Here is an 11,618-nt window from a genome sequence, read left to right on the forward strand (position 1 = left end):
AATTCCTCACACATGTCATGACTTAGCATGTCTAGATTCGTTTCTTTGTCCAAATAATTGTCACGAAAAGCTTATTACAACTTCTTTTATTCTTATAAACCAAGCAAATATGTTTGACATGTCTTTCATAACCATGCACTATAAACAAAATAACAAATTGTATAGTATTTCCAGAGACCACGAAAGCCATGTTTGGAGACCTTAGTTCAAAGTAGCACAAAAACATGGGGAATGTTACATCACCAAAGTTAGTCACTTGAACACTACACTACCTTTTCCAATGTTCATGAAATTTTCATTCATCCGTGTATATTCAATATCACGAATACATGTTATTTATGCATATCTACATATTTCTTAACTCATCAAAGATACTCTCCTTCAAAATGTTATACCTTAGGAATCTAATAGTACATCAATATCTAATCAATTCTCTCAAATCTATTCCCAATTAGAAGGATGAATGACAGAAAATTAAAAGTCAAATTTGCAAAATATTAGAAATTTGTAAAGAAGGAAATCAAAGTAATAAATGATTTTACAAAGACATTAACCCTAGAAGTTTCTAAAAATAGTTGTTGAAGCATGAATTTGATTAGTTCAATGGTGTATGCTAGCTTGCTCAAGCTAAGTTTGCACCACATTGAAAATCCAACATGATATGATAAGGTTGGCAAGCAACGCTTGATGCCAACAAGTCTTATAGTCAACAAAATATCACCATATCCATTTGAAATACCTATGCCCTTCTAGTTGCTAGATACATTTCAAGAGGAAAGTGATCTTGTAGTTAGCAATTATTACTTAGCATGATGGGTAAAGTTTGAAAGGCCTATGCATAGAGGAGCTTTAGAGAAAGCTCTCATATCCATGCAAGCTAGCTAAGTAGACTAGTAAGGTTTATAGCCTATCCAATTTCCAGGAGGGTCATAGTTGCAAGTCATGAATATGTCGCCTGAATCACATTCAATGCGAGCACATCCCAATCGAGTACTTGCTTTCCATATTACTTGAGTGTAGTGCCCACACTTCTCCCCAGGATTGCATGAGTTAGTGTTATAATGATAGTAATCTTTCTCACTAACCCATGCATCAACACAATCTTGAGGTTCAAAGGGGTATCCAATGCCCCAAAAGAGATTCTCCCCGTAAGGCCCATTGGAGTGTGCCATTTGGCAATTGCCATTAAGCTTTCGCTCATTTGCCCACCACTCAGCATATTTGGCCACCTTGTCATCCCAAACCAAGGGTGGTATTCCTAATTGGCTCCTTGCTTTGTTATGTGGATCTAGCCATTTCTTAGCCCATGCACTAGGGGCCTCATAAGGGGGACTCTTTGGTGGCGGAGAAGGAGCCTTGTAGGGTGGAGATTGAGGTGGTTTGGTGTCATAAGGAGGGGACTTGTATGGTGGAGAATGGGGTGGTTTGGTGTAAGGGGGGGATTGTGGTGGTTTGGTGTAAGGAGGAGGGGACTTGTAAGGTGGGGTCTGTGGTGGTTTGGTGTAAGGAGGAGGGGACTTGGGGGGTGGAGATTGTGGTGGTTTTGTATAAGGAGGAGGGGACTTGGGGGGTGGGGAATGAGGTGTGTAAGGGGGGGATTGGGTTGTGTATGGGGGGGATGTGTAGGGTGGTGGTGGGGATTTGGGGGTGTATGGAGGGGAGGTGTAAGGTGGAGATTTGTAATAAGGGCGTGATTTTTGGTTAGCATAGGAGTACGGCTTTTTGTAGTAGTGATCATCATGAGAGTCGTTGCAAGGCTTTGTGGGGAGCTTCTTGCAAGCGAGGGCATCCCCATTCTTGCAGAGAGAGCGCCATTTGGCCTTCTTTTGTTTGAAAGAAGGCGAGCCATATTGATAGTTGCGAGGTGTTGGCGAGTGGGCGAGGGCGGGGAGGGCCAAGAGGAGGAGGGTGGAGAGCAAGACGAGGGTGGTGCGAGGGCTAGCCATGGCGGCGATAGAAGAATCAGAAGAAGCTGGCGCAGCGCAGCTAAGGGAGCCTAAGTGGGCAGCATGGCGCTAGTCAAGAAGAAGAAGAAGAAGAAGAGACAGTGCTAGCTTGAAGTCTATATGTCTATCCTTATATATATATATATATATATATATATGCGAGAGAGAGAGAGAGAGAGAGAGAGAATGTCGGTTTGGTCGTTTTGACGTGCTTCGTTGAGGCTCGCCTCGTTTCTTCATTCATTTAAGTCAACCCCATAATCTAGAGACAAAAAATAAATGAACCATAGCATCCATCTACTACCCTCCTCTACTATCTCTCTCATAATGCTCAATTTATGGAAATGCTATGCTTGGGTAATGAACAGGCTTAAGGTCTATTCCCTCACTATCCTTAGGTTGTGATTTGCTATAATGTTTATTTGGTATTATCGCCCACACGAGCAATGCTTAGCTAATAGTAGACCGGATTAAGGCAGTGCCATCACACATAGTTGACCATTATCGATCTTCTTTTGCCACATGTAATGGGTACTTAGTGGTTTTGCACGCTTTGCTTTTATTTCTCAAGAATACTATTTATGTGCTTCATTTTTTAAATCATTTAGTGCTGGTGGCATATCAAATTTCAATTTACTCCAAGAATGAGAGGGTGAATTGTTCGGTGAGGCCTTCCACTACATTCTAAAAACTATACAGTAATTTCAAATATGATACAAGTTTTGAAAACTTGTGGTACATGGTTTGCATAGTAGAATGATATGAGAGAGAACATAACATTAATCTTTATTAAGCCTCACTACCTTCAAAATTTTATGTTTTGGTTAAACATGTAAAACGGTTTTGCAAACATGTAAGCATAGTATCTAGCATGTCAAAAAATAGCATGATAAAATATTGTACTATGTAGCTTGTGTAGAAGATCATGTTTGAAAATACTATCTTTGATATGGTTATATAGAATGTTATGATGCTTACATAACTATCCATGGTTATATATACCAACACCCAAAATGAAATTTTGACCAGCAATGAATTATCAACATCCTAATGGAAAGTTGATCCAATTTCACATTTATGTATTCATACACTTGATATGTGGTGAAGGGATTTTAACATGTCTCCTTAATATTTAAAAAACATAGGTCTTGCTACATTATGGTAGCAATATGCCTCAACATATTTAGGAGGGACTTGAAACTATCATGGTGCTTTCCCCCCTCTTTTTATGAGCTTTTTACATAATCCATGTATATTCTACAATCCTAGCTGGCAAGGCTTTTGCATAAAGAGTAATGGCTCCTAAAACCTAGGAGAGTGGGTTCAACTTCTTCATCTTGAGGAGTTTGCTCAAGAGAAGAAAGATATTGATATGGTGCTTAGTTTAGTATCTAAAATATTTAATAGTCTATGCTACATTTTCAAAGTAGATTTTAGTTTGGTGTGTTTTTTGGGAAATGTTTCCCTTCAAGCACAACACTTGAGAAATTTGTTGTAATGGGATAACAAAGTCCAACTTGAGGCCAATTTATCTTTAATGCATTTCTATATGACTTTCGTAGTGATGCATACTTTAGTTGTATGTTTAGCTACAAATTGCCAAATTTTTTAAGCTTATGCTATCAATATGATGGGGGCTAAACATGGCCCTATTTTTGGTTGAATTTACTAAGGACACTTATTTTTAGCTGGGAAATCTAACATTTTCTTGAAAGAAAAATGATGATTTTGTTTGACTTGTATAATACAAGGCTAATGCAACTTTTGTGTGTGCAACAAGTCATCAATATTGTTTTCCAAAATTGTTAATGTTAGCAATATATGTTTCTTGTACACGTCACATTTGTATAGTTCGACCTCTCTACCAATCCTTTTTTATAAGCATTTTAGCTTGTGGGCAATTGCTAAACAAAAATAATCAAACTTGTATATTGGTTTGCTAAGGATAAGCTAGAGGGGACCAACTATCAATTTATGGATGTTTAAAAAGGGATTTTGGACTATTTTTGCAATGATTAAGGTTATGGCTAATATTTGCAACTATTTCTCATTCTGCTAGTAGAATGCAGCATGAGAGAGATTCCAGTAATAGCACTATTACACCTCATATCACTTACAAAGGAATAAAAAAGATGGGATAGTAGAGATGCATAAGCCATGCTTTGATTGCTTCATCTATATAATCATGCCATTATGCTGTGTATGAGCTCATGTAACACTATTAAGGATGCCTAACTTGCTATTTTATATTAGGCTTGCAATGAAGCGTAAGTATCTTGCTACTTTATATTAGGGTTACAATGAAGCAAGAGTTCCTTATTTGCCAAAGTATTTTTAGCTAGGGCATGTGAAAAAAACAAATTTCTGGACAGTTTCCTCGTAAAGATGATAGATATTACACAATAATTAGTTTCTATGGATGAGATAGCATTTGAGAGTTCATTTATGTGATTTCTTCTTTATGGACTACTCAATTCTTGCTAGATTTTTACCTTCACTATTAGGCTTATGATAAATAGTACTATAACTACCGTAAAGTTTGAGGAGTTATTGACTTGAACATGTTTGTAATGCTCGTAGATTGTTTAAATATTTGGAAAATATTCTTATGCCTCAATATGGCTACTCATGGATGTGATTGAAGAAAGCTATCATGGATTTTGGATATGTAAATCAAGAATAACTTTAGCAGCATTATAGTCTTCCCTTGAGTCTTACCACGACTAGTTATCACTCACCCAAAATGGTTACCACCTAGAGTATGAGATCAAACCTAGGATGATAAGATCATACAACCTTCCCTTCTAAGGTGGTATGGGGTTAAATGGGGAATCTAGTCATGCTAACATTAGTTTGAGTCTAGTCCTATGATGATGGTAGGAATTGTTAATGGCATCGTGTATAGGCACTAGATCAAAGGGACAAAATCTTAGTGGGCATGGTGGTGGTGCATAGGCACTAGATAGACCTTGATTCTAGATAAGGATAAGGATGGGGGACCCGAGAAAGGGTTAGAATATCCAAAGATGGGATGTTTGTCTCGAATTGAGGCTGGCTAAACATTCCAATTTAAAATTAGTTTTAAGTGTTTCGAAAATATTGTTTTCAATTGCAATGGATGTACAAAGAACCTCATGTATAATAGGCAAACTAAAGAAGTTTCTTTTATATGTATGTGCAATGTGGTATCAACCTAACTAAACAAATACAATGACATGTGCTTGGGTGGAAAGTAGGTGGATAGTTTTCACAATGACACTATCCTACAAATGGGTGGAGTCAATTAATAGGTGCTTTCTTAACAGAATTTATAGGAACCAGACTCAACATTGACTATGCAAATCCAAATTATAAAACTTGATTAGTATCATTTTACAAGGGTGGAGTGAGATCATGTCGAGGAAGAGGGGTCAATGCTCAACTCCCCCTTGTCTATCACTCTCTTTCAACAAAGTGCAGTACTAGTCTACTCTCAATCAATTACAGTGTGACCTTTCTTGATCAAGCACTAGATTACAGACAGAGAGAGTGAGCCATAGGCCCCTAAAGTCGATCCTAATGGATTGAGTCAATGACATTTTGCTACAAGGAAAACTCAAAAGTCACTTGAGTAGCTAAGTTTGTGAATCCTAAGGGTTTCAAATAGGGCTACTTATTAGAAAAGGTGTTTGATAGACTCCCAAACATTGGTGGATGAAAATGTTTGTGTTGGTGGTAAAGGTATCTATACCTAGGCTACCCTATATTTACTTTACACACAATGGTTGCATACCTATACACCACAGGTGGCAATGACAACACACCTGTACACTGCAGATGGTGGGCACCCATCACTATCAATTTATTCTTTATTCTTCCAATGACTATTAAATAAGGGAAGTTTGGTCACACATTGTGATGGTTAGAGTTCCCACATCATGTCTCTCCCTCCCTCCCTCCCCCCCTCTCTCTCTCTCTCTCTCTCTCTCTCTCTCTACCATAGCTCGTATATATCTTGTTTTCCCTTGCTCCTGCTTCCACTCGGGCTCCATCTTTCAACTTGTATGAGCTAAGATCGAGGAGCTTCACCTACCATTACTTCATCTAGAATTTGAATGCAGCACTTCATTCAAGATAGCCATTGTTCAAACTTCCAAAGTAATCATTTGGTCTCTCTCTCACTTTCCAACTCTTGAATAAGGCTTCTTTAAGGCATAGTAGGGGCTCCATTGAGCTCCCCTTGAGCTCCCATTGTTCCCCATTCACCTCAATCATAGTAGTAGCACCCCACCAATAGCAACGTGAATTATTGGTACTAGCTCCATTCCTAACCTTGTCAACCACTTCTTGAGCTCTCGGACACTCTTGGACACATAGGCAATCATCTTGGAGTCTAGTTGGCATTGGGCTCTGATTTGAAGCTCATACACCTCCGGACTTTGCTAAATATAACAACTATCTATTGTGCATAGATTTGTGCAATGATTTTCTTCATTGGTTGGAGGTCATACTTACTTTTCTTGATGCCTATTTGATGCCAAATCATTTTTGGTAGATGTTTGGTTGATATATTGGGATGATCTTGGACTGATTTGGGTACCATAGCTTAGTGGTTTGATAGTTATTTCACTACTAGAATACTTTTGGCTAGCAAGCTACTTGTCTGGGAAGTTATGCCTACTATCATTTAATGATATATGAGTATATAACTTGGATGTCTTGATGCTTAGCATTTATGCTAAGTCTATGGAATGCTTTGGCCTTCAATTTTAAGCCACATTTTATGTCTTGGTACTTTGGCTACATCCTTCAATTGCTATAGTGGATCACTTACATATGATCTTGAAGATTTGTTGAGGTTTTATGCTCCTAACTACACTTGATGTATCTTGGATTCTAGATGGTCATGTGCTTTGATATCTTAAGCTTGCATTGCTTATTTATATTCAAATTTTCTTCAATGGGAGCTACTTGCTATTAGCATTAGAGCTTTGGATTCTTTATGTAGAGCTTGATCTCTTGAGATAGTGGGACTCTGGACTTATGTACATACTCTCTTGATGCTGATTAGATGCAACTATCCTACTAGTGGGCTGTTTGATTACATGCTTTGGGCTTGGAACTTTTTTTTTTCAGTATGATGTCAATGATATGTACATGTGTATTGGTTATGTATTGATCTTCATTGCTCTCTACTCAATCCGTTGTGAATTTTGTAGCTCTCTTTTATTACATTTGAGATCTACTATATGCATGGCATCTATGCCTATTGGCTGTATGGTTTACTAACACATTGAGGTTGTGATAGATCTTGGTTTTAATTGTATGCCTATTCATTGCTAGTTGCGTTTATATATCCTAGTTGTTCTCATATATTCTTAGTAGTGGGAGCTTGGCTTTTCTTTTGATCAATTAACCACACTTGCTTATTGTCATACTACTAGTTTTATTACAACATATTAGTTGGATTTGATAGTCTATTACTTGTGGTTATTAGTGGACAACTCTCTATTTTGATTGCCACTCCTATTTTGCCCTTGTTTTGGTTGAGTTTTGGGGCCATTCTGCAATCATTTACAGTAGCATGTACTCTTGAGTTTTGCATCTATTTGTTATCATTATGGCTGATGGTTTGAATGATAGTGCTATCTTCAACATTGACAAGCTTGATGGCACTAATTACAGTTATTGAAAGATACAGATATGGTAGGTCTTGGTATAGAAGTTGCAAATTCGACCATTGAAATACAATGGTATACCACCAGAAGGCATCATTGATCAGGACACTTGGGTTGACATCGATGAGCTTTGTAAATCCACTATCATATTGGCACTCTCTAAGTAGGTCTATTTTAATGTTGTCTTTGATGGTGATACTGCTGGCAATTATGGGAGAAGATAAGTAATCTTTATGACAAACAAGGTTCTGTATCATAGATGTATTGGTGGGTGGTTGAAGTAGATTATGGAACTCTGCATGAAGGAAGGGACTAGTGTGTTCATGAATCTGAATGGATTCCATTCTATTTTCTCACATTTGATTTTCTAGGGCATTGAGTTCAAAGAGAATCTATCCCCTTTGTTCTTGCTTGTTATACTATTAGTCGCGGGACATGTTTTGTATTGCTATGTATGCTAATACACCTAAGGATGGCCTCAAATTGTAGGATATAGAGTATGCCTCATTGACATAAGATATCAATAAAAAGAATATAAATGCTTCTTGTAGTTCTCATGCTTTGACTATCAGGGGCAAATCAGATATAGTAAGAACCACCGTGATAGAGACTCTCAGAAGTCTCAATCTCAATTGGGTAGGTAGTCTCATAGTAAGTCCCATAGTCGTGGGTCCTCATCATTGACTTGTCAGTACTATGGGAAGTAGGGTCATATTAGGCCTTAGGTCCATAAGATGCACAATGATAAGCACAAGGAGAAAGATAAGGGCAAAGTGCTAAATAATTCTAATGATTGCAACACTATTTCGAGTAAGTCTAGCATAAAAATTGAGGAGATACATGCTTTAGAGCTTGAGTCTAATAATAATTATGTCTTGGTAGCTTCTTCTCTTGATACTAGTTAGTTGGTTGATGCCTTGTTCACTTTTTCTCAGTGTCGGCTACTTGATTCAAGGGCTTCTTTCCATGTTACCCTGCATAAGGATTGGTTTCATTCCTATCGCAGCATAACAAGTTTTGTGAGACTAGAAAATGACTTGGCATTTGATATTATTGGCATTGGTGATGTTCTTCAAGCAACACTTTTGTTTTGCATGATGTATACCATGTTTCGGCTTTGACCAAAAGCCTACTCTATTGAATACTTGAATGAATGATGCATGATATCATGCATCTTTTAGTGATCTTGTGGGGCAGATTACCTGTGGGAATCTTGTCTTTGCTCGAGGTGTTAAGGCTGGTAGCCTCTATCCCTTGCTTATACATGGGTCTATTAACTATATTTTATTTGTGGCTAACATACCACATGTATCTTTATGGCTTCATCGCCTTAGGAACATGCTCTTAAAAGGAATGAAAATGCTTTCTCATTTGCAGTATCTTCCACCCCTTGACTACAAATGTTTTGATTCATATAATCATTGTCTTTATGGCTAGCAAGCACATAGTTGTCATAAGAAGTTTGGTATTACGTGCATAGATGAGCCTCTGGCTCTTTGTGTATTCCAGATATATGTGGTCCCCTATCTTGTTAGTCATTGGGTGGTGCAAAGTACTTTTTTACATTTATTGATAATTACTCACATAAGGTCTCGGCATATCCTAATAAGCATAAATCAGAAGTCTTATCCATCTTTCAATGTTGGCTTGCTCTTGTTGAAAAACAATCTAGGTATAGGTTGAAATGCCTAAGGTTTAACAATGGGGGTGAATATGTCTCTAAGTCTTTTGAGTAGTTCTATGATGAGAGGGATATTAAGCATTAATTGACTTCCCTTTACACCCCACCCTAGAATGGTTTTACTGAGAGCATATGAATAGGACCATTTAGGAAAGAGTTCGAAGTGTGCTTAGTCAAGTGACTTACCACAGTATTTTGAGCTGAGGAAATTACTATTATTGTATGTGCATCTTATAGTATTTGGATGTGAGACTTTTTGCCATGTATCCAAGGACAATTAAAATAAGCTAGACCCTAAGTCAATGAAATGCATCTTTCTTAGTTATGGGGATGCAAGAGAGATGGGCTATTGCCTATGGGATCTATAAGGTCAGAAAGTCATCCATTGCCATGATGTTGTTTTCCATGGGGAGAAGATACACAAGTAGCCTAATCAAGTAGTTGAGGTATGTAGGGAAATATTTCAAGAGGAGCCTCCTGTTACTATACAATCAACTAGATAGCTTACAATTGATGCTCCAATGGCCCATGACCATGATGTTAGATAGGATGTACAAGACCCACAACATATTTTAAGATGGTCTACTAGAGATAGACTTTAGTTGATTGGTTTGCACCCTCCATGGATTATATTATGGTGAGAGATTTGGTGAGGCTCTTACTTATGAGGAGGCTATGTGAAGAGGTGATAGTTACTCTGGAAGAGGGCCATGCAGTCAAAGTTTGATTCATTGTAGAAAATTCATACATTGAATTTGATTCCTTTGCCTCATGGAAAACATCAATTGCTATGTGAGTGGGTGTACAAGTTGAATACTACCCTTGGACACCTCAAGCTAGCATATAAGGCTAGATTGGTTGCCAAGGGTTTTAAGTAGGAGCATGGTGTTGACTTTGATGAAGTCTTTTCTCTTATAGTCAAGATGACTATCCTATGATTGGTTTTGATAGTTAGATTTGGACCTTTATTAGATGGATGTGAAAATGGATTTTTTGCATAGGGACTTGTATGAGGATATCTATATGCAATAGCCTAAGGGCTTTATTGAAAAGGGCAAGAAACACCTAGTATGTAAGTTGAGAAAGAGCCTTTATGGCCTTAAGCAAGTACCTAGGGAATGATACTGTAAGTTCAATTCTTTTATGCATTTGCAAGGATATACTCGCAGTGATATGGATCAGTGTTTATACACAAAGAAGGCTCATGACAGTAGCCTTATTGTCTTGGTACTTTATGCTAATAATATCTTGATTGCTAGGAAATCTCGTGATGAGATGGATGCTTTGAAGACTTAGCTCAAGAAGATCTTTGAGATGAAGGATATGTAACATGCCTCATGTATTCTTGTATGAGCATCACACATGATTGCTATAAGGGACTCCTTTACGTGTCACAGAAAGTGTACATATAGAAGGTGCTTGAGTGATTTCATATATAGGATGTTAAGCCTATCAGTTGTCTATTGGGGGTAAAGGTGCCTTTGCCTAGCTACCTGTGTATTACTACACTGACAGTACCCACACTTGCACATTGCATGCGGTGGGCACCGATCACCATCACTTTATTCTTTATTCTTTTAGTGATAGATGAATAAAGGGAAGGCCGGTCACACATTGTGACTGTTGGAGTTCCCACATTATGAGTCTCTCTCTCTCTCTCTCTCTCTCTCTCTCTCTCTCTCGCTCTCCTATCATAGTTCTCCCATGGAAGCTTCGATGCTTCTCATCTTTCAATTGGTATCAGAGCATGGTTGCTTGAGCATTCGAGCTTGGTCCTGACTCCTTCAGTATTCATTCAAATCCCTACACCATTGGTGCATTCTCCCAGCAGCCATATCCGATTCCTTTGAGCTCCGCAATCACTCCCCGGCTTCCGGAGCACCTACCCTTCCCATTTGGGCACCCTCAAGGCATTCCTTTAGAGGTATTGAAGCATTCTTTTGAGTGTTTATTTTAGTTTGCAAGGTACAATAGGAAGGGGCAGCCATAACTCAACCATTGGAGCTCCCCCATTTTATATCTTGTCTCCTACCTGATTAAGCTTGACAAGGCTTTATGTAGGCCTTCTTTAGGCCCTACTTAAGCCCCCCTTCCACCCCATTAATGCCACGTGGACGAGCAGCATACCTAGTGACATTAGCTATGTTTGGGCCAGCTTGAAGACCTGCAAAATTTGTTTTTTACTTCAGCCCTCCCTTGGCACTCATTGGTAGCTTGAAAATGCTTCATTTGGCACTTAGTCCACAAGTATCCAAAAATAGTGTTACATCAGCACTTTATGTTTATGCTTGGATAGCATTGACATTTGATGCCCAGTTGGTCTAGAATGGTCCT

At 38.3% G+C, this 11,618-nt stretch overlaps 1 protein-coding gene across 1 annotated transcript; it reads right to left on the reverse strand.

Annotated features, from left to right (window-relative positions):
* Window positions 1–512: 512 nt before the first annotated feature.
* On the reverse strand, window positions 513–2,045 carry LOC148016008 (uncharacterized). The gene has a single exon (XM_087664113.1). It carries the CDS (start codon window positions 1,944–1,946, stop codon window positions 891–893), a length of 1,056 nt encoding a protein of 351 aa, XP_087520239.1. The 5' UTR covers window positions 1,947–2,045; the 3' UTR covers window positions 513–890.
* Between the last annotated feature and the right edge of the window lie 9,573 nt (window positions 2,046–11,618).

Source organism: Lygodium microphyllum, chromosome 23 (assembly GCF_053477565.2).
Source record: "Lygodium microphyllum isolate KBCC chromosome 23, Lygodium_microphyllum_v1.1.10, whole genome shotgun sequence".
Lineage (NCBI taxonomy): Eukaryota > Viridiplantae > Streptophyta > Polypodiopsida > Schizaeales > Lygodiaceae > Lygodium > Lygodium microphyllum.